General features: G+C 52.0%; 1 protein-coding gene across 50 annotated transcripts in view; it reads left to right on the top strand.

Moving 5' to 3' along the window:
* The window catches only part of EPB41 (erythrocyte membrane protein band 4.1), an 88,232-nt gene that overhangs the window by 26,062 nt on the left and 39,720 nt on the right, over positions 1-22,450 (top strand). For 36 of the 50 annotated variants that reach the window (XM_083810268.1, XM_083810313.1, XM_083810288.1 and 33 more), the window contains 5 exons: positions 10,789-11,239; positions 13,689-13,919; positions 16,274-16,378; positions 19,634-19,676; positions 21,881-21,956. In XM_083810268.1, coding sequence (XP_083666394.1) covers positions 10,796-11,239; positions 13,689-13,919; positions 16,274-16,378; positions 19,634-19,676; positions 21,881-21,956 — 899 coding nt within the window. In that variant the 5' untranslated portion in view covers positions 10,789-10,795. Of the gene's footprint in view, positions 1-10,501; positions 10,592-10,788; positions 11,240-13,688; positions 13,920-16,273; positions 16,379-19,633; positions 19,677-21,880; positions 21,957-22,450 lie in introns of those variants that run through there. The other 14 variants (XM_083810306.1, XM_083810307.1, XM_083810304.1 and 11 more) reach the window with 3 other exon arrangements.

Below are 22,450 nucleotides of genomic sequence, written 5' to 3'. Positions count from 1 at the left end.
CTGCGTTGCGACGAGGGGAACCGAAGAAGTGAAAAAGGCTGCTCCAGAACCTCAGACGTCGCAGTGCCGGTGTTTGTTTGGTGCTGCCCTGGTTTCAAAACCTCCGTGAGGCTCGCTCCTTCCCCTGCAAACCCAGCGAGCTCAGAAGGGAAGGCAGCAGCCGACAAGCAGCCCGTGTAACGTGGGCGCAAAATGTGCCTGGGACTCCGTCCCTGCCGTCGCTCGGAGCAAGCAAAGCTTCCTTTTCCTTCCTGCAGCCTCAAGAAAGCATCCTTGGTGCACGTTTGTGCCGACGGCTGCACCGCCTGCGGGCTGCCGGACCGGTGCCGGAGGCGAGCAAAGCGCAGGGGGGGCGGGGATGCTCGCGGGGGTCCCCAGCAGCGGCAAACACCCGCAGTACCCCGTTATCCTCCTCCACGTGTCTTTAATCAGCTCTCCCCCCTGCCCCCCAGGTGATATTTAATATCCCGCGTGCTATTTCCCATCGCTGGTAGGACAGGCTGCCCGCCGGAGCCCAGCTGCCGTGTCCCTGGAGCTATTAATGCCTCAGGGTACGCGTTGGGCGCAGTAATGCAAAGCAGGACCGAAGGCAGGACCCCCGTGGAATAACGGCCTGGTGGCCCCGTGGGCAGGCAGAAGGTGTCGGCGTAATTATTTTGGGTTCGGCGTAATTATTTTGGGTTCGGCAGCAGGAGCAGGGTAACAAAGTGCCCTCCCGGGGCATCAAAGGGGTTCCTGGCAGCTGAGCAACTGCGATGAAAGCACCCTTGTGCACCTACAGACCGGCTACCAAAAGGCAACGCACCAAAATAACGGAGTTAGACCCCAAAATGCTGTCCCTCCATCCCGAGAGCCAATATTGAGGACGCTGCCTGAAATTGCAGCTCTTTCCCTGCCGACTTGGAACGGCCGCGCCCCCGCTGTGCTGCTCGGGGCAGGCTGCTGGGGGTTTTTTTAGCGCTGTTTTAGGACTTCAGTCGTGCCCGAAAAAGAGGTGAGTGTTTCAGGACAGCTGCCCGTGGGGCTGCGTGTGCGAGGGTGTCCGGGCTGAGCACCTGGAGAGCTGCCGGCGGCGCCGCGTGGGAACCCGGCGGCTCCGATTCAGAGGCTGGAAGCGGCTGTTTGCAAACGCCTTGCCTCAGCTGTGGCACTGGATGTAATTAAGGAATGAAAACTGCCGCACACCCCCTAATTAAGGGGATTAAAACCGAAAGCTGTCTGATTTCACTGCCGGCTGGAAAAAAAAAAAAACAAACAACAAACAAACAGTGGCGGAGATGGCTGCGAGGCCAAGGCTCCGGCACGGGTCTGCCGCAGCCACGCCGAGTGCCGAAAGGAGAGGCTCCGGGGACAGGGGCAGGACTGGGCTGCGCTGTGATTTGTGCCTAATTGGCTCTTGAGCACGGGCGAATACGGTTCATCACTGCTCCGCGCGCCCTCCCGGGGGGGTTCTCTTCCCGGGGGGGTTCAGGCGGCGCCAGCTGTGCGTGGAAGGGGCTGGTTGTGGCTTTGGGATTGGGGAGGCTCTGGGCACCTCGAGGGCTCTCGCTCTTCCACGAGCTATGGAAACACCTCGGTGCCCATTGCCTGACTCGTTCTGGAGCACCTTTTTTCCGTTTATATTTCTTTTGGGGATCGGGGAGGTTTGGGCGGCGACGTCTCCTTTGTACCGGCGTGAACCCCAACGCCGCGGTGCAGCCTCGGGGTGGGTGGGCGTCCCGCTGCCGCCCCCAGCCCCAAAACCCATCGCCAGCCCTCGGAGTGGGGACAACCTAAATTTGTCTCGATCAAACCGAACCCACGCCTCGAGGCTTTACGGACAGCTTCTGGCTCCTGAATTCCCCCGCCTGGTGCCCAAAGGTGCTTCGCTGCTCCGGCTCTGTCCCTCCTGTGTTCCCCGCTGCCCCGTGCTTGCGGTGCAGCAGCAGTGGGGAGCTGCCTGGGGCTTGCGTTTCTGCAGCTGTTTGGGTTTTGCTGGGGAGCTCCAGGGAGCTTTTTGGTGTTTTTAAAGCTAAGCTTCCACGGTCGTGGAAGTTTTCAAGTGGCAAGAGTCTGGGGTTCTTTCTGCGATGCTGTGCGGAGCGCGCCGCTCGGGGTGTGTGATGGGAACGGCTTTCTCCTCCCTCGTGAGGTTTTCCTGCCCCGTGCGGGGCTGAGCCTTGCAAGGAGAAGACCTCAGAAGAGGTAAAAGGCTGAAGGGTGGCGGCTGCCTGACTCAAAGCCTCTTGCAGCAGCACAGTTCCTGCGGTGCTGTGCACCCACCCAGCAAAACTCAGCCGGGTGAATCTCGCTGGGCGCTGACTCACTCCCTCGGGGCTCGCCACAGCTTTTGTAGCCGTTCCCGTTCCCGTTCCCAGGGCTGGGTCGCTCCCCAGCCTCTGGCTCCGGAGCGAAGGTCTTCCTCGGGGCCGGTGCATCCCCTCCGTGCCTCCAAGCACCCCCGGTCCCTGCGTTAAGCTTCACAGGTTAAGCTTCATGGTGTTGGGGGCTTGCTCACAATCGTGGCGAAGCAAATTCTTCGCTGCTCCGTGGTTGTGGTGAACACACCGGGGCAAATTCAGAAATAAACCAAGCCTGGTGGCTCGGGTGCTGCTGCGAGCTGCCAGATTGCTCCGAACAGCAACAAAGCTGCCCTGCTGCTGCTGCTGGTGCTGCCCCTGAGCAGCCCCTAAAGCCTGGACATGCCTCGCACCGCAGGCTCTCGCTGGGGTAAGGAGCAGCCTCTGCACCGAATGTCTCGGCTCTTTGCAGTGTTGGTGCTGGAAGGAGGAGAAGCAGCGGCTGCTTTACAGGGGAGGAGGTCTCGGAATCAGCTTAGGGTCGCGTCGTGCTGCCTCGTTGAAATACCTTCCCGCCCCGTGGCAGGCGTGGAACAGCGGTGGCGTGAAGCCCGTGCCGAGGACGCTTTCGGGTTGCTTTAGCGGGGCTGGGCAGGAGGCGAGCCCAGAGTGACTCAGGACGTGCCAGCCCTGCTTTCATGCTTGACATTTCTTCTATTTACTCTTACCATGACCAGTTATTCTCCCTTTTAATATCGGGCGTTCCACGAGGGCGAGGCTTCGGATGGATGCAAAGCGTGCTGCAGAAGGATGCCCGCAGCTCGGGCTGTCCCTGATGTCCCCAGCGTGCCCAAGCTGGGGCCGCATCCATCGTGTCCCTGGTGCTCAGTGCCCGCGGGCAGGTGCACGCCAGGCACTCGCGGGGCTGCGTCAGAGCAGCGTGCGGGTCCCTCTTGGGTTCCAATTATAGCCCCGCTTGGGAAACAACCAAAGGCAAAACGACGCAAGCCGAACGTGTTTTTACCCTGTGCTCGAAGCTGTGAGGAAGGAAAACGAGCCCTGTTATGTTAAACCTCGAGTGTAAATGAGGCACAGTGTGAGTAAACACATCTGTGTTCAGGCAGGGAAGGAAAAAAAAAAAAACCCTCATGAATAATGCATGCAAAACCCCCTTCTATTCGCTCGATTGAGATGTATTGCTTATTTCTGTTTAACTGGTGCTTTAGGAAGTGTGCTGCTGGAGGAGGAGGAGGAGGAGGGCTGCTGCCGTGCGTGGAGCCGCCTCGGGTGTGCTGTGCTGTTTCTCCCGTGCAAAGTCTGGCTGGGATGGGGCGGAAGTGGGAACAGGGACATCCTAAACCCAGCTGCCGTCACGCACCTCGGTGCTTTTCTTTAGGCCGAGATTTCTGGTGTCAGCCCCGTACCGTGCGTGCCGGGTCCCCCCCGTGGGATGCAGCAGCCTGGGCGCTATCGGCAGGGTGCAGGCGGCGGGTGCTGGAGCTGCCTTGGGTGGGGACGGGTGCTCGGGTCCCTCCCTTCCTCCCCGAGGCCGGGCAGATACCGGCAGCAGCCGCAGAGCCGGGTTTCAGCTCAGCGGCCGCCCCGAGCAGGGCTGGCTGCTTCCTTTGTAGGGTTTGTGGCGCAGCTGGGCGGCTCGCAGAATTGTTTCTGCGCGGGGTTTCTGCCTCGTGCTCGAGGCACAGTGGGGTCGGTTCTGCTTTTGACATCTGTGTAGGGCTGGGAGAGCCCTGAGAGCTGCTCCTCCACGATGGGAGGCAATGCTTGCGCTACACCGGTGCCCGTTCCCAGGTCCCTCTGGTCTGGGTCCAATTGTTCCAATTTCGAGTCAGTTTTAACACCTCCCAAATGGGCATACCCTGCCAAACCCGTTGCCGTTGACCTTACTCAAGGACGTGTCTTCGTCTAAATTTCGGGGTTCGCTGATAAACAAGTCCCCTGAATCCCGTGTGACGTCCAGGTCTGGAGCATCCCGGAGGGTGTTTGAGGGTCCGGGGTCGGTGCTGCGGCTCTGCTCGCTTGTAACGCACTCCTCTAACGCGCCGTTTAGTCAGGTCGTTCCGTAAGCCCGCTATTCAGCTTGACAGAAATGATTTGCTTCCAGCAGATGGTAAGCTACTATTTTTTGCCCTCATTTAAATGGGAAAGCTGTACGGCACCAGAAGATGAAAGAGGGGCACGGCGCTGCCGCCGTGCAGTAGATTACGAGGGCTGGGCTGGTGAGAATTAAATCCGGGCGGTTATAATGGACCATCTGCGTTGTGCCCGTGCCTTCTTCCCCTGCTTGTGGAGCCGGAGCCTGCGGCACCTCGTCCTACTGCTCGGCTGGGAGCGGGGCCGCCCGGGCCGCGGCATCCCTTCTGTTGGCACCCAGCGTATCGGCACAAGGAGGTGACGCGCGGCGGTTCTGTACGATGCCCGTGCTAATTATTCTCCTAATCAAGTATGATAAAACAAATTTTGCAGACAGTTTTTTATTGCTTGGCTTTGCCAGACCTATTTGTCCCGTAGCCTTCAGTGGCAGCTCCTTGGAGGTTCTGGTTCAAATCTCTAGAGGTATTTACTGGGAGGCATCTGAATTTCTTATTTTATTTGGGGGAAAAAAAGCACACTAAGTCCTCCGCTGCGTTTTCTTAATTGTATTAAAAATAATCTATAGGATGCATTGCTCAAACACGTGTTCTGCTCGCGGTGTCTGCAGTTTCAGTGCACGTCTCCCACCTGAAAATGCCTTTTACACGCGTGTGCCTCTCGCTGCCTGTGCACCAGGTCCCCAGGAGCCGCGTGCTCAGCCTGAGCCCCGTGTCTCACAGCGTGCGGTTCCACCTATTGTGAAATGGGAAAGAACGCACTTAAAAAAAAAAAAAAAAAAAGCCTGCTGTTGCTGCAACTATTGGATTTTTTTTTTTGTCTATTTTTAGCAGAAATTTCTCGCTGAAAATTTATCACCGTCTCCAATTCTCGCCGGAGCAGTAGCGTTCGGTGGAGCCGCACGTTTCTGGGCAGGAAGGTCGAGGCAGCACGGGGGGTACGGTTATCTGGTGCGCAGCATTGCTGCGAAACGGTTCGCCTTCTGAGAAAGGAGTGTGCCCGGGGGCAGGCCTTCTTCTTCTCTCCTTGAAAGACAAAAACACCCAGGATTAGGTCACAGTTACGGCGGGAGCTATTTTCTTCTGGGCTTGGGAGCAGGAATAAGTTAGGTGTTACTCCTGGTTGGAACAGCAAGCGTGTTGTAGCTTATTTATGTGCCTAGATGCGGGAGGCTGGAGCGCCCTGTCAGGTAAGGACGGTGATAGACGTGTATCTAGCTATTACTGTTTCTCTGAGCCACTGTAACTTGTCACCGAAGGACCCAAAGGAGCAGCATCGTTATTTCCAGAGAGCTAACACATCGTCGCCTAATGACGGCTTTCGGGGGGCGAAGTGAGCAGTTTGGCATCCTTGGGGCTGGAAGGCTTTCTCGGCAGGGATCCGTTGAGCAACTCCAAAATGTGCGCGTTAGATAAATTGTCTGCTGTTTGCCTCCAGCACATATGCAGGGTGCTCGCTGTCCTGCGACAAAGACCTAAAGCAGGTGTGAGACCGCAGCTGGACTGCGCTGAGCTAAAAGTGTGCTGTAAGGGAGAGCTCTCCTCCCGAGAGATGCCTACGAATTGTGCTGCATTAGGTGGTTGGCCCCGGCCGCAGCCTCACACGTGAGGCCACACTTGCAATCCCACGTGTTTGGGGTCGTTGGGAGGCAGCAAACTCTTATGTGACTAATGCAGAAGCTGCCTCGGCCAGAAAAAGGGCTGGAGGTGAGGGGAAGAGGAAGAAAGGGGAGGTATGAGAGAGTGTGCCCGTGGAAGGGACGGACCCGAACACCGCCTTTGCTCTGCTGGAAGTTTTCTTCTGACGTCTGCAAGAGCACGGTGTGGGGCTGGACCTGAGCTCTGATATCCTCTGCTCCCCAAACGCTGCTTAGCATGGGCTCAAACCACGGATATTAGGATCAGGATCAGCAGTTAGGCTTTGTACTCACTTTAAGCCTCAAGTTTATTTTGTTTAAAGGAGAAAAGTGACTCTGCAGGTGAAAGCAAGCTTGCAGAGGCACCGTGTGCTCCCTCCAGCGATGCTGCAGGGCCTTGGATAGGAAGAAGGAGGTGAGCTCGGAGGCTGGGGAGGTCAGAGGGTGTCTGGGGGCCAGAAGATCTGCTGTGCGGGGGACAGGAGGTTCATAAAACCTGCTCCGAGTGCCTTTAATTACGTTTTCCTCAGATTGCTTCCTGTTGCTGAAGACTTCCTGTCTGAAGGAGGATGTTCTCAAACATCAGAATGCTTACACGCAAATGCGCACTTGAACGCTTTTCTGAAGCGATATTTACTCAGAAATCTCCAAAGGCAGCATGTACGTTTTGCTGTGCTTTTGCTCATTTCCATAGCATTAAGTGCCTTCTCTCCGTTAGACTTGTGACAACCCCTCTATTTACAGTCTGTCTGGCTTCAAACCCTCGTCCTCTCCCAAAAACCTCCCCCAAAACCCGGCAGTGACAGGCGTGACGGGGCAGAGCAGCAGGTGAGCAGCGCGGCGATGTGCAATAAGCAGGAGGAGCAGGTCCCGCTGCTGCCGGTATCGCAGAGCTCCTGGGGCTCCTGCGGGGTCTGCACAACTGCCTGGCGGAACAGCAGTGGAAAAAAACGTATTTTTAAAACCTGCTTTTGGTTTGAGTGGGCATGCTTTGTCCAAACAGCGAGCAGAAGAGCAGCAGAGCAGGAACCTGGCTCTTCAGGCCAGCTCTGCTGTGGGTGTCCTGCTACGTAGCGAACGTCTCCGTACTACAAAGGTTGAAGGAATAGGTTTCTTAAGTGGTACGGCCCCTTGGTTATGTGCCTTGCTTACAAATTCCGTTTCTTTTGGTCGAAAGCTCGAGAAATCCTTTCTGAACATAAAGCTTCAAAGGGAGAGAAGCAGCGGGCAGCGCGCTCGGGTCATGCCGCAGGACATTCGGCTGCACCCGGTGACTTCTTGGTGCTGGCGGCTCGCTGCCTCCACGAAATGTTTATTGGGAAGGGAAATGCTCCTACGTGCCCGTCGTTGCATCCCCAGCCCAGGGAAGGGGATTTGGCCGAAGGAAGCCGAGCTCTGACGCGATTCCTGGGGGACAGAGGAAAGACGTGGGGATGTTTGTTGGTCCCCAGCGAGTCCCACCTTCCAGCGCCGGGATGAGTGCCGTCCGCAACGCACCGCGGTCGCTGCTTTGAAATCCAAGCAAGTAAACAGGCTTGTTCCAGGAATGTTAGTATTTAAAGGGAGCAAACTACGTCCAGAGGAAGTGTTTGTTTGTGGGCTGTCCCTTCTGTTTGCCGCAGTTGCTGAGGCCTGCTCTTCCAGGTCCCCTCCCTTCGCTCCGGATTTTGCCTTTTTGTTTTTAAGAGAGCAGCGCGCTTCGAGTGTGTGTTTGGATAACGATTCTTACAAATGCGTTTACTCAAACTAAACACAGTGGGAAGTAACTACAAAGCAGGCTGTTTGGGCAGCTGGTGCCCAAGAGAGCTCACCATTTATTGCACGCTCGTGCTGGGGCAGTAACACGGCTGTCCCTACCCATGTGTGCTGGTGCCGTGGTAGCTTTGCCCTCTCCATTGGCCATGGTGAGTGTGTTGTCCCATGGGCTCGGGGTGACAAACGTAGCCTGTTATCCCTTGCACTGCCTTGTGACATCTACCCAGTTGTTTTTGGAGGGCTGTTGAGGGTGTGAATTGAATTCCTGGTGCTGTGATGGCAGTGCGACTCGGCGGGCTATCGCTGAGCTGGTGGCGAGCAGCGTGCTCGCCGGGTATCCTACGGCACTGAGAGCTGCGTGAGCCAAGGGTCTGAAGGCCTTCGTGTCTCGTGTGTGATTTGGATGAAATTGCTTTCCCTTCTCGCCGATGTTTCTGGGTTAGTCTCCGCCGTTTCCCCCAGGGGACGAGGCAGCCCAGCGCTGCAGGGCTTTGCCTTCCCAGGCAGCGAGCAGCAGGCGTGACGCAGCCGCTCCGAGGGCGGCGGTGGGAGCCGGCTGGATGCTGTGTCTGCCGTAGCGTTTCGTTTGATTTGGATTTCACAGCTTTCTCGGAGAGCCTGTTCTGCGATAATCTTGCAAAAACAAACTCCTTCAAGACTTCCGCGAAGGGTGACATAACGTCACAGCGGTTTGGAGAATTACCTGCCTGTGCTCTCGCTACACCACGCTGCCGTTTTCCACCGCGCAAAGCGCTGGAGTATGAGAAGTGCTGAAGTGTGGCTTTCCACAGATCTGTGTCTTCGTTCAGCTCAGAGCCGTGGCACGCCTGGGGTTTGGCAGCACCTTTTCCCTTGCAGCATCCCTGGTGCATCAGGTGCACGCGGATGTGCTCAACTGGGGCCACGTGCAGGCTGGCTCCTCTCGTGCCATTTTCTCCCTGCATGTAGAAAGCTGCTGCTTCAGTGCCTTCCGCCTCTCTGGGCTTGGAAAAAATCTCCTTTCTCCCAGGAAAGCTCACCGAGGGGAAGATCATGCGTAGGGTTTGGCGCTGAGAAACTGCAGGAAACCTGCAGGAAAGCAGGCTGGGGATGGCCCTGCGGCTCATCCCCAAAGCTGGCTGGTGCGGCAGGCCCAGGGGAAGGGGCTTCGGAGATCTCAGAGCCCCTGCTCCAAACCTGACGTGGCTCCAAACCACGCTGCTGGGTGCACGGATCCATCACTGCCGCCTCTTGGGCCCCAGCAGGCTTTCCAAAGGTCCTCCTTACAAAAAAAGAATCACTGCTAAACTCAGGGAATTTACATGTCTGGAGAAGCACAGCCAGAGCAGGTCCCTAATGCTGCTTTTTTTTATAAACCACAGCTTTAGAAATAGTATTAAGCTTCTGCATTAAACGCAGGGGAAGAGTGCTTCGGAAAGCTGGGAAGGTTTTTTCTTCTAAGCGCTCCGGTTATTTTGGCAATTAGTATGAACTAATTTAAAATTGTCTAATGCAATAATTATGTAGGAGGGTGACATCTCAAAACGTTTCTTAAGTGCGTGTTTTGAGCAAATGTTTGTGCGCTGAGGGCTGGGCTGGGGGATTGGGAGGCATATTGGATTATATGCTATTTGCTCTGCGTAAGCAGTGGCAATTTATTGCTGCAGATACATGTGATGCAACGCGCAAAGATTAGTTCTATCCGCTCTAAAGCATGATTATTTTGGGTCCTCTTTATACCTTAAATAGATACTCCTCTCATGTGATTTCCATCTTTTTGTGTCAACAGCCCAGGCTAAAGTTGAAATAAACATTGCCTCAGCTTAACAGCGCGGCCTCTGAAGAAATCTGCTCTCCATTATGGGGATTGTTTGGAAGCCTTTTAATCTTAAATTTTTCAGATGCTTGACGGTGCAGCGCAAAGGTCTTGTGGATCCCGAAGCCTGCTTGGCTTCGCCGGATCTGTCCCGCGTAGACCAGCGGAGCTGCAGCGGGGCAGCGGTTCTGAGCAGAACCTTTTCCCTGCTTTGTGTCCCTCTTCTTGGTTCCTTGTGAGGTTCTGCGGCCTGTTTTAGGGACGCTGGGAAGAGAGCAGTGGCTTACGTTGGTTGAGAAGGGCTACGAAGCTGGTGAAGGGCCTGGAGCACAAGTCCTGTGAGGAGCGGCCGAGGGCACTGGGGGTGTTTGGTCTGGAGAAGAGGAGGCTCAGGGCAGAGCTCATTGCTCTCTGCAACTGCCTCCAAGGAAGGTGTGGGGAGCTGGGGTCGGCCTCTTCTCACAGGTAACCAGGGATAGGACCAGAGGGAACGGCCTCAGGTTGTGCCAGGGGAGGTTCAGGCTGGAAACGAGGAGACATTTCTTCTCAGAAAGAGCGGTCAGGCGTTGGGACGGGTTGCCCAGGGAGGTGGTGGAGTCACCGTCCCTGGGGGTGTTCAAGGAGAGGTTGGACGTGGGGCTTGGGGACATGGTCAGTGGGTGATGGGGGTGGTAGGGGGACGGTTGGACCAGCTGATCTTGGAGAGCTTTTCCAATCTTAATGATTCTAGGATTTTTGACCTAATAATGACTCTTCTTGGCTGTGCGGGGTTTGTCTCGAGTAGTGGCTTTTCCCTTCCTGTTGCAGTTGTGGAGAAGGATGCTGTAACCCTGCAAGCCCCTATGGGCTGTGTGGGATTTTTGCAGGGCTTGGTAGGAGGAAAATTGTGGGGTCTCATGCGTGTCCTCATCTGCTCCGCTCCCACAGGTGGTGCTGCAACGGGGTGATGGAGCTGGAGCGGGAGAGGGCCTTGGGACAGCCAAAGGGTGGAAGATGCGTGGGCACCCGCTGTGTGTGGTGGAGATGTTTCTGTCAAAGCAAACCTTAGCAGAATGAGGGATTTGCTTATTTCTAATTGCTTAGGGCTGGGGTCGGCAGGACAGGGTGGTGTGACTGGGGAGCGTGGTGTGTCCATGTGTGCTGCTCGGTCTGGCTGGCTTTATGCCCGCTCCAATGTCGCTGCTGCTTGACACCTTTCGGTGCCTCTCCCACAGCGCCATCATGACAACAGAGAAGAGCCCAGCGGCAGACGCCGAGAGTTCGGAGCAGCAGCAAGCGAAGGAGGAGGAGGAAGGAGCTGCCGAAACACCGAAGGGAGAGGCCTCCCCGGAGGAAGGGGCGCAGCAGGCCGCCGAGGGGCAGAAGCAGAAGGCCTCCGGCGGCGATACGCAGGAGGAGCCGGGCAAGAAGGAGCGCCGTGCCGCCGAGGGCCGCGGCCTCTCCCGCCTCTTCTCCTCGTTTCTCAGGAGGCCCAAGTCTCAGGTGTCCGAAGAGGACAAAGACCCCGATGCGCCCAAAGAGGGCGGAGGTGACCAGAAAGACGCGGGGTTAGGAGCCAGCCCTGATGAAGAGATCCTGGTGAAGGCCCCGATTGCAGCTCCTGAGCCTGAGCTGAAAACCGATCCATCGCTCGATCTCCATTCCTTAAGCAGTGCAGAAACACAGGTAAAACACCCTGCTTGGTGTGGCGTGCTTCCTTCTGTTCTCGCGAATGTGTCTTTTTAGACAAAACCACAAAAAAAATCTTACCCTCTGTTAGTACGCTAGATTAGAAAATCCCATGAGATGCTGAAAGGGCTCGTCATCTCCTTGTGCTGCGTAGCGTGCTTCTGCATCAGACCATACTGCAAAATTCCTATTCCTGAAATTGTAACAACACTTCAAAGCATACATTAAAGTACCCCGTACTGACTCTTTACCCTGCTGAGCATGGAAATTCCCCCAAGAACTTGGATTTGAGTTTGTTATTCACAACAGAACCGTTTCTCATTTGGGTGTGCTTGGTGTGTACAGAAGGTAGGTCAGTGTTGTGAGGTGGGGATTGCAACAGAAAGTGAACCCGGGGAAGGGTTTTGTGAGCTTCGAGGAGTGTAAACGGGGCATTTCAGGACTTGGTCATCTGCTCAGTCTGGGCTGTTGCTGAGCCTGCCAAATACAAATATTTTCTGCTTATGCATCATGTAGACAGGGATTTTTGCATAGCACGTGTGCTGAGCCCAGCTCTTAGTAGCTTTCTGATTTCTGCTCTTTAAAGCCAGGCTTGTTTTTCATGCAAGATTTAAAGTTTTTAAAGCCGGGTAGAAAGTGAGGCAGAGACACCCGCGGTGAGACATTCCCAAAGCAGCAGCTGGTTATTGATTTGGGGGCCTCTGGTTATTGATTTGGCTGGCCTCTCTTACTCTTTGGTGGGCATCTCGGTTAGCTGCAGCCCTGCCATCACTAATGTGGCTTCATGGAGCTAGAGAAGGTGATTGCTACTTCTTGTGAGACAGGGATTTCCTAAAACCCAGCCAACCTGTGTGTATTGCTGGAGTCACGGAGTGACAGCTAGTTTATTGTAAAATCTGCATTATTTTCCTTGCTGCCCTAAGGTTTTGAATGGTCTCCAGTGGGGTGTTAGATTTGAACTGCAAACTCTAGGTTTTTACTGACTTTCTGAGGAGTACTGTACAAGTCAGAGCGTTGTCAACTGTAGGCAGTAATTGTAAATCCACTGCCTTAAAACTGCAAAGTCGTAGAGAAGGTAGTAGGTAACATGTTTCTGTTTTCCCTCATGTCTGAGTCTTTGAAAAATACAGGCTGATCTTTGCTAGTGCTTTGTACCTGTCAGAGTTGGGACATGGTGGGGAGCTGGAAATTTTCGTGCAATTTCAGCCCTGAAGGGGCCTCTTCAAGAGGAGATGCATGATTTCTTTCTCTGTTTAACTTTGATTTGCTTGCTCTATGCACAAGTGAGCGTGCCCAGAGAGAAAACCCACCGCCTTCCTTCAGCAAGCGCCGTCTGTTTCAGACGAAGCACTTGTTTTTGTTAGTTCTTATTTTAGATTGACGTTAGTGGCTTTTTGAACTGTGACACTCGGCAGATATTTCTGCCGTGAAAGCATTTGTGAGGTGCTGCCTGTTTGATAAATGCTGACCAGCAGGCATTACGAGCTTTGACTGATTCTCTGCTCCTGATTATCCTGGCCCTGCTGGAACAGAAGTCAGCAGCTTGTGGACATTATTTAGGTTTCAAACACTGGAGCCGGCGCTGGCTGTGTGCAGTTGTGCCTGGGTGTGATTTCATGAGATGCGATGGGCTGAATTAACAGTTCACCGCAGGCTGAAAAGACAGGGTTTTGCTCTCCCTTCTTCTGCCACGGCTGCGTGCTCCGGCTGCATTGAGCCACTTCCAGCACTTGTCAAAGCCTGCTATGAACTCATTTAACCTGCTGAAATGGCAGTAAAAAACAAAAAACAAAAAAACACAAGCTTCCTTCCTCCTTCTGTCCCCAAACTGCGTCTTTTTCTGCAAGTTTAGTGAATTCAGCTGGCTCATAAAGTGCTTCAGTGGGCAAAGGGAGAGGCCGTCAGGGGTGTGAAGGCTGCCTTCCCCTTTTGGTGGCCGTGAACTGTTTGGTCAGCTCAGAGGGCCACGAAATGTCAGTGCCAGTGTCCCTTGTACCACTGTTACCGTGTTGAGCACCGTGCGTTGGAGCACAGTAAATCTTTCTGGGTGACAGCGGGAGCAGGGGGGCAACAAACTTTGGCTGTTGGCTTTTCTAGCAGTGAAGGCATGAGGTCTCTAGCCTAGGACAGAAAACACTTGCTAATCCAAAAGGCCCAGTCATTAAGGCCATGAAGATTTGCATGATCTAACCTGCCCTAATTTCTCTAATCAGCCCTTTCTTTTTTTTACGTCTTTTATTAAATGAAGAGTTGAGAATGACTTGAAGGGCTTTAAAAATTGCCATCACTCCGTGCACTCGTTACCCTGCCCACTCAAGCTCCTGCTCCAGGTCCTTGGCTACACATTTAGGCCAGATAACTAATTCCGGGGTGCGATGCTCGCTTCTTGTGATGGCTTTTTGTGTGACACGTCTAACTGGGGACTTGGATGTGCTGGGGTTTTCAGCCTGCGCAGGAGGAGAGGAGGGAAGACCAGGAGCCGGACAGCAGAGACCTCGAGGGCCAGGAAGGAGGAGAAGCGAAGGAGGAGTGCACCAAGCCGGAGCCCAGACAGGAGACTCCAGAGACCAAAGCCGACAAGGATTTGAAAGCTGCCCAGAGAGCTGTAAAAAGACACAGAAACATGTACTGCAAAGTTGTCTTGCTGGATGACACCATTTTTGAGTGTGCTGTGGATGTAAGTACATTCAGGGGTTGTTTCTTCTCTTTTCCCTCTCCCTTCTCCTCCTCGAAAACCACCACAAACGCTATTTAATAGGGGTCTAATTTGCTGCCAGTGAATTACATGACAGGCTTTACTGCAGAACAATCTTGCTGTAAGCTATAATAACTTATTTAGTGTGTTGTAAAAATCTCTGTGTGCCTAGGAGCCTTTTTTGTTTATAGCTCTGGAACTTGCAGGGTACTTTGCTTTGTAAAGGTGGAAGTTTTAAAAAAAAGTTACTGCACTTGCTGTTCATCTTCTCGCTCATTTTTATCCCAGAGTTTAGTTTATTGCGTTAGGTTGGGATTGTCTAAATATTTTCTGCCCCTTTCATTTGAATAAAATGTGTTGTCGTGTTGATTTGTGCTTTCTGTTCACCCAGAGTACCTTTGCCTATCAGGCTGCTGGCTAACATATCTCCTGCAGGTGGATGTAAAGAAAAACAGGCTGCATTTAGCTTGGAGTTGAATATATTTGCAGTAAACAATTTAAAATCATTATGTTGACTTACAGCACCGCAAAACCCTTCATCTGAGAGCTTTTATTTTGCTTTATTTTGTGCATTCTCTCAGAGGGCTGTCTTGCTGTCAGGGCAATAAAAAGCTCGCAGAAATCCTTATTTCAGTATCGAAGCACTTGCCCAGAATATTAATAATCCGGTATTTACCACTCGAGCCTGCTTCCAGCTTGTTTTTCTCCATCCCGCTAGCTCTGCGGGCCGCGGGAGGGTATCGGGGCGTGGGGCTCCCTGTGGAAGCGGTTACCTTGGGTGATCCTGGGCAAGTAGGTCAGCAGTTTGTGTAACAGCACGGCTATTGTCGCTGCGCGGGATCGGTGCCCAGCGCTACCAAAGCCCGGGATGTTTACTGGGGATAGCAGGCTCAGCCCCCAAAAAGCAAATTGTTCTCCAAAAGGCTGGTGCAGCAGCGGTGGCTCTCGGTCCCGCAGCCCCAGTTGGTTTGTCGTGGTGTCGTGAGTGCGTTTGGCAGCCCCCCTCCGGCACTGATCCAGCCCTGCCGTGTTCTGGGTGCTGTCACATCACATGCGGTGTCCCTGGTGCGCTGCTGTGAGTCCGGAGCATCCCATGAGGCACCGAGGAGCAGATGGGCAGGGACTGCTGTGGCAGCAAGAAGCTCTTGACTTGTCGAGTACCCTTGGCTTTAATGCCAATATAATCCCGTCATAGCATTTTGAGAAGTAATTTATGAAGATGTAATTGGGAAGGGATTGCAAAGGTGTAGGCAAAGACCAGCACAAATGCCTTTATTCGAGAAGAATGGGTGCTTTCAAACCTTCTTTCCCGTTGACAGCCATAGAAGGCTTTTAATTCCTACATGTCTTTAAGTGCCAGTTCACCGAGAAAGCTCCCAGGCTCACGCATGCAGCGTGTTAACGGGGGAGCTGCAGCGCGTGCGCTGACAACCTTACAGCTGAAGGAAGGGCCACAGGAAAACACGGCCGTGGGCTTTGATCAGTAGCCATGCAAACACGACTGAAAGGAGAGCTGCCTGCACAAGCGATGCATTCGCAAAGCTTATTTTGCGTCACTGGAACTGCACTTTCCTTTTAGCAAAGCCTCCAATAGAATTAGCTGCTTGCGGTTACCATAGTTTTGTGCCTCAGGGACGTTTTCCTTCGTGCTTTGGACTAAAAGGGTATCTGCTCCTAGGGCCAGATCCTTCACTCCGCTTCTGCAGGATTTTGAAAAAAAGAGGAGATGAGAAATGCTCAAAGAGTGTTTCTGGAGGCAAGAAGTTGTGTGCTAAGCAGCCAAAGCTGGGGAAGCTGGGTTGCAGCAGCAGCTCGGGTTGAGGAGAGGGTGGAAACGAGGGACTTTTGTTCTGAGCCGCTGATTCTTTTCCGAGCCTGCTTCGCCAGGTTGCCCCCAAAAAAACAATGCCCAAAATGGGGGCTGTCAGGGTGGGTTGGAGCAGCAGCTTCGTCCCTCACACTGATCATTGTTTGATCTGCTCCTGATTGTCTGAGAGCCTGGGGCTGGGAGCTGCCAGTGCCATGGGCGTGCTTTGGGAGGGGAAAACTGCACAAATCCTCTGTTTATCGGGATGTTGGAGAAGCTCGGCTTTGGGGGCTTTGGACGTGAAGTTGGTGGGAGCAGGGAGACCTGCTGCAGTTCTCATTGCCTCTCAGTTTGGATTTTGTAAGGAAGAATGCCTTATAGAAAAGAGCATCCAGAAGCAGCCAGGAGATGGGATTTTGAGCTAGCCAGGACTTTTCCCCCTTCTTAGTAGCATCCGGTGTGGTTTTATGTTCCCTTTTTGCAGGCAAAAAGCAGTCTGTGCTAGAAAATGCTTTTTGTCTATTTGCAGAAACATGCCAAGGGGCAGGATCTACTCAAGAAAGTCTGTGACCACCTCAATCTCCTGGAAGAAGACTACTTTGGTTTGGCCATATGGGACACACCAACCTCCAGGGTAAGAAGTTGCTGGTTTATGGTTTTCTGCACCTGGGTGGATTCAGCTCTGTGCAAGGCTCCATGGACGAGGTGGTGCATAAGCTGCTGATGCTCTTCTTCAAACTACTTTGATCCCCTCCCCAGGAAAAGACTAAGAGGACTTTAAGAATAGGTTAGCCCTGCTTAGATGGCAGAAGGTGGACCTAAACGTTGACACGCTGCAGGGGAACTTCAGTCCTGGAGCCTGTGTTCACTGAAGGCATGCGGCTGAGCAGGCAGCAGCAGTAAAACTGTGGTGGTTTGGGCATGGAGCAGTCATTGCACGTTCCTTAGGTGTTCGTTTAAAGTCTCTGCAGACTTGGAGTGTGGTCCCCAAAGAGGCTTTGGGTTTGCTTTCTCTTCCTTCTCTGACTTGCGACTGCCTTCCTCCTGCTTCGGTAACAAATCCGGGACTTGGAATTCATGCTGGATTTATTTTACCCTGGGCGGCCTCCTCCTCCAGTACAGCGCCAGCAAATGTTGCCATTCTTAATAATGACTGGTTCGGGGGATTCTCTGGGTGGTAATACTGCACTGCACTGGTAGCTTTAGCACCTTTATAATGGGAACACAGGCAGGGGAGTGGGAGTGAATCAAGGCTTAAAATGTGCAGCGAGTGAGCTCGTAGCAACTGCTGGCTCCCAACGTGGATTCAGCTTCTGCTGCCTGCGTGCCAGCCAAAGGCGGGCACTCGGGGGACTTCTGGGCTGAGATTTGGGGCTTGGGTTGTTCTTTTTTGTTTTGTTTCGTATAGAAGATTCTCAACTGGAAAACACGAATGTGTAAGGGCAGTGGTGAGTTTCAGCAGCAAAGTGTACATCCCTTTTCTACGACTATTTTGCCCTTGAAAAGGGAGAGCATGGCAGGAGGAGTGCTGAGTGCCAGCTGGCTGCCCCGGCACTGGTGTCAGCGTTTGTAGGGTTTGGTTCTGAACTGAGGCTTTGCCCTGCAAAAGCAGAACACGTGCAGCTCTTCATACCGAAACTCTTACTCATAGGGTTTTAATTTAAGGGCTTTGTTTGGTTAGACCTGAGCAGTGTCTTATCTTTTAAACCCCTGGTTATGCTTTAACTCGAGCAATTACTCAAGCTCTGTTTAATGAAGCTAGCCAAAAGTGTGCGGAATTGAAAACAAGGGGCCACCTTCATCTCCTCTAGGCCAGCTACGTTGGTCCATGCTCTGACTATTCACCTATAGCTTCGCTTATGGGCAAGGTTACAGTGGCTGCAATATATATTAGTCGTTAAAAGGCTCAATAATTGAAAGTATGGATTTTTAATTCAGGCAAAACACGGCTCGATTTGTCCTGTTTGTGCTGGGGGCAGCGTGCTGCCGCATCTCCCGGAGCCGTGTGCCGCCGATCGCTTGCTCCGATCGCTTGCAGGAGCGCCGCGATTCTTCTGAAGGCAGACACGTGCACTTCCTTCGCCCCCGCTTGACGTGAGCTGGGAGGCCATGCAGCTTTTTAACCGTAGAGACTGAAAACAGATAGTTCTGTCAGGTTTGCATGTCAGAGCCGGGAGAGGAGGAAGGAAAAAAGCTGCGCATGGGGTTAGCTCCAGTGCAGAGTAAGCTGCTCGCCTGGAGACTGTTTTGTTGTGATGGGGGAAAACACTGTGGGGTTTTCTGTTGGTTGTTTTTTGTTTTCCTTTTTTTAATCTTTCTGGTTACACGTCATTGAACTTGAAAACCTCAAGCTCCGTCTCTCTCTGTAACTTCAGAACCCTGACACTGAATTACCGAGTGGCTGGTAGAAACGATCGTGACAGGAAGTCAACAGAGGAGCTTCTGCAGCTGCGCAGAGCAGGCAGGGAGATGCACGTCTATGTTCATGGGCAGGGAGAGGTTGTGTGCAGGTTTTCCCTTACTTAGGCAATAACCCTTCCTGCGGACAGGCAATCCAAGCAGGAATTACAGAGGGTGACGGTGGAAAGAGCAGCTGCTTGGCGCTGAAGCAGTCGTGGTACCAGTATGTGCATCGAGATGCTCTGCTTCAAAGAGTGGCTGTGACTGGAAAGCAAGCGGGCCTGATACGTCTACCTTTCAGATGGATTTCCTATCACTGGTTTTATAGGTTAGAGGAGCAAGCACATAAAAAGATAAGATTACGTCTAAGTGTCGCTGTCTCCCTGCCATCAAGCTGAATGTCCTTCTAGTCAGGAAAGATTAGCTGGGAGGATTCAGTGAGTCAGTTCTTTCACCTCAGGAGACCTGGATGTCCAAATCCTGTTCAGACCTCACAAAAATGACCGCGATGGTTGCCTGTAGCCTCTCCAGGAGGGCTGAGAGCATCGTTCCAGCCCCTCTGGGCGGCAAATTGTGGCCTCTGCAAAGGACAGGCTCAGCCTCGGCGTGCCAGGAGTTGCTCTGACCGTGCTGGCAAAAACAGGAGTGGTTTTCTGAGGCTTACGTTGCACGAGCATCCCACAAACCCCCAAATTACAGAGGGGGGAAAAAAGGATGTATTTCTAAATTTGTAGCTGAGATAATTACTAGAAACTTGAGTCATACTTAAAAGAGACTAAGTTTATGTCACGCTTGCCAGCTACTGGATGTTTTCACTCCTGTTTCAGCAGTTAGGTTGTTAAAGAACGTATCTAATAATAGAAAGTCTTGGCGACCCTTGTTCTGAGTAGGGCAAGTATGTGGATGGGGTGCCTAAAATGAATGCCTATGTCCAATTTGTCTGGTTTTAAAGGTCTTTGAGAAAAAATGTGTTGCACAAGTGCCCCTCTTGGCTGGATGTGGCTGAGACCATGCCCGCTGGTATGTGCTTGCTGCCTTTTATGCTGCAATATTTGTAAAAGTAGGATCTGACAGGGCAGAATATGCTGGGCAGAGTTCCCTTGGGTGCTGTTGCTTTGTTGTCAGGAGCCGCCATAAATTCCTTCATTTAAATCCTTTTCTGTAAAGAGCCTCCGTGTGGTGTGGGATGCTCATCAGCTGCGTGTGCTGAGCCTCTGAATTAATAGGATCGCCTCGATGGAGAGAAGAGCTTCAGATTGGACCCATGTTCCTTGGTTCTCTCCTAGGAGTACTTCGTACGTGAGGGATTGGAAATACGCACAGGGACCGCAGACTGGAGTAAAAGTTTCAGAAAATGCTGTATATCTTCAGTTTCCATGGCTGCATTTGTGTCAAACGTTGTCGCCTTGCTGTATTTTTAGCGAGTTGCAGTTTGCTGTGGTGTTTCTGTAACGTCTGTTAAACTGTGAATGTTTTTATCCTCTTACAGACATGGCTGGATCCTGCCAAAGAAATAAAAAAACAGGTTCATGGTAAGTAGATCAAATTTATCATGTGGGTGTGTGTGGCTTCTCTCCCTTCCCTGTTTGCGTGTGGTTCTGGGCGCAGTCCTGAGTGCCCAGGGATCGGTGAGAGTTCAAGTCAGGGTGTCTGGCAGGGATCAGCTCAAGTTCAAGCAGTCTGTGCTTCCTTTCTCTTTTTCTTCGGTACTTGGCGATGCTCTAGAATTAAGGAAAAGTGTGATTTCCTTGCAAAAACGTAGCCAGGGATGTGTTCGTCCTGTGCAAAGCCGTGCTGTCCTCACTACCATGCAGCACTGAAATGGGATGGGAAGGTAGACGTCAGGGGGCACCATTTAAAGCCAAAAGGAGCCGGGGAGAGCCTGAGCAAAGTTGCCTGCTGGAGCAAGGTTTCGTGGACTCCGAGGCTGTTTCGGAGCCCAAATCAGGGTACTGGAATGATAAACAAAGGGCTCGAGTAGTATCAGGACAAATGCCAGATGCTCTCTGGAGTATTTTAAGTTCTGCTAGCACTGAATTAGTTCAAGACGAGGGCAGTGTCAAAGTTAAATAAACTCCAGAGGCTTTTGTTTTGTTTCAGGAACAAGCCTAAGGTCTGACAGCCTCACGAGTCAAACGCTGCTCTCTGTACGCGTGGTGGGGGCGCAGGACGAGGCGTGTCAGCACTGCCCCGGGGGGGAAATGCTGCAGGGCTGTGGAGTAGGAAAAGCTCCTGCTTTTATCAGCTTCTCTTTGAGTCAATAACAGGATGTGTGTAAAGGGCACGAGCTGCTCCTGCCTTGCAGTGCAGTGCAGGTAAAATTCAGCCAGTGTGGGTAACAAACAACCTGCTGTACGATCCGTCCCTGTGAGATGCTTTAAATGGCACGTTACTGGAGTTTATTTGAAGAAGCTGTGTTGGTGTACGTGTACAGGGAGCCAGGCTCTGTGTCTCCCTTGCAATGCACAGGAAAACTCTGCTACCTAAGCTGTCTTCTTGAAATAACTTGTGTTGAACTCTGTATAATGAAGGCAAGGTGCCTTGTGTTCAATGCCGTTTGCGGTGTTGCCCTAAGAAGTAAATCCATAAATGGTGTGGTTGCGATTTTGATAAATCCCTTAGCAAGTTAACAGCAAGGGTATCTTGTCTTTCTGACGTAAATATTTTGAAACTACGCTGCTAAAGGGCACAGCAGGGGAGAGCTGCGACTGAAAATTAGTTCTGGAGTGCTTAACGGGTCTGTCAGGACGATTTTCTGTGCCTAAACATGATTATTCTTTTCGAGGAAGAAGAGGGAAGAGAGGGAGCCTTGGCTCGAACTCTTCAGAAAGAGTTAAGGATTAACTGCTAAGAAAGATAAAAAATTTGGTAGCTTGACTGTCCTGCTTAAAAGAGGAGGCAGGGGGCATTTCCACCGTAGGCAAGCAGCTCTCATTTGGCTGTTCCCACACCAGCATGCGATGTACACGCACACGATTAAATATTAGTCCCAAAGCTGCACTTGTGTGGTTGCTGTGTGGGGTGATGGAGAGCTGCATTTTAGGTACGCATGACAGTGTACACGAGTAAGTCGTGCAGCTGTGTTATTTAGCTAGGCAGGGGCTAACCATACCACAAATAATGTCTATTGTAGATATAATTAAGGGAGCCCTCGCTCCATTTAACGTGTGCAGCATTGCTGCACGAGGTTTGCAGCAAGCTTTATTGGAGTATTTAGGTCTCGACTTGTCAAGCTCTTCCTGTCGCAGCGCTCACTGTTTCTTCCAGCGACTGCTGCTTGCATTGTGCTGAGGTTCAGCTGTGGTCCAACCACACGACCACGGCGCATTAGGCTGTTGAGTGGATTAGCACATCTGTTCCTTACGAGAAATTTGAAAATTGGGTCAAGTGATAAAATACCAATTCATTAACCTATGGCACATGTCCGACCTCTCTTCGTGAGTCTTTTTTTTTAATCAGTGAAAAAATATTTGAGTAAGTTAGCCTCTTAGCAGTGAATTTATTTCTTTTTCCACAAGTTGTGACATTTTTCACGTGTACTTGTCTGCCCTGCTTTGTTTGTTCGTGCGTGTTTCCTAGCTCTTGTAAATGAAATCAAGTCTTACACTGCCTGCTTAAGCAGCAGCTAGCAGTGTGAGTGAGCAGCATTAAAAATCAGTATTATCATCTCGTAGCTGCCTATCGTGAAGCTGTTCTGGTGGGCTTATTTTTCTCCAACTTTCCTTTGTAATTTCAGGAGGCCCCTGGGATTTTACCTTCAATGTCAAGTTTTATCCACCAGATCCCGCACAACTGACAGAGGATATAACGAGGTGAGTTCCCTGCTAATTGTGCTGCCAGATAGTGAGCTTACCGAGCAAAGCAGTGAGCAGTTTTGGGAAACCACGGGAACTGGCTGATTGAGTAGAAATTGTTAATACTGAAGTGTTATTTTATCCTTCAACAGGATGACCAATGTCTTGAGGAGCTGTTGGGAGGGGTTACTGTTGTTTGGTTTTAGTGGTCATGTGTGTGGGAACTTTCCCTCTCTTCACTGAAGCACACACGCGTAAAGCAGTGCCATTGATGATCCTGGCACGTGTATATTTGAATAGAAAAGTACAGTTCTATTCTAAAATAATTTCTTCTGATAGTAAGTGTCCTCTGCTTCTTTTCCAGAGCGGAGGTGACCTTAGGTCCTTCTATCCTCCATGCTTTTGACTGTGTGAATGTTGCCCTCTAATTAAAAATACATGTTAGAAACAAACATCATGCTTCATTCATCAGTAGTATAAAAAAAGATGTTCAGTGCTCGAGAACAAGTTTC

Source organism: Anser anser (genome assembly GCF_964211835.1).
Source record: "Anser anser genome assembly, chromosome: 24".
Classification (NCBI taxonomy): Eukaryota; Metazoa; Chordata; class Aves; order Anseriformes; family Anatidae; genus Anser; species Anser anser.
Note: the sequence above shows the minus strand (reverse complement) of the source record. Positions and strands in the feature narration are given on the sequence as shown.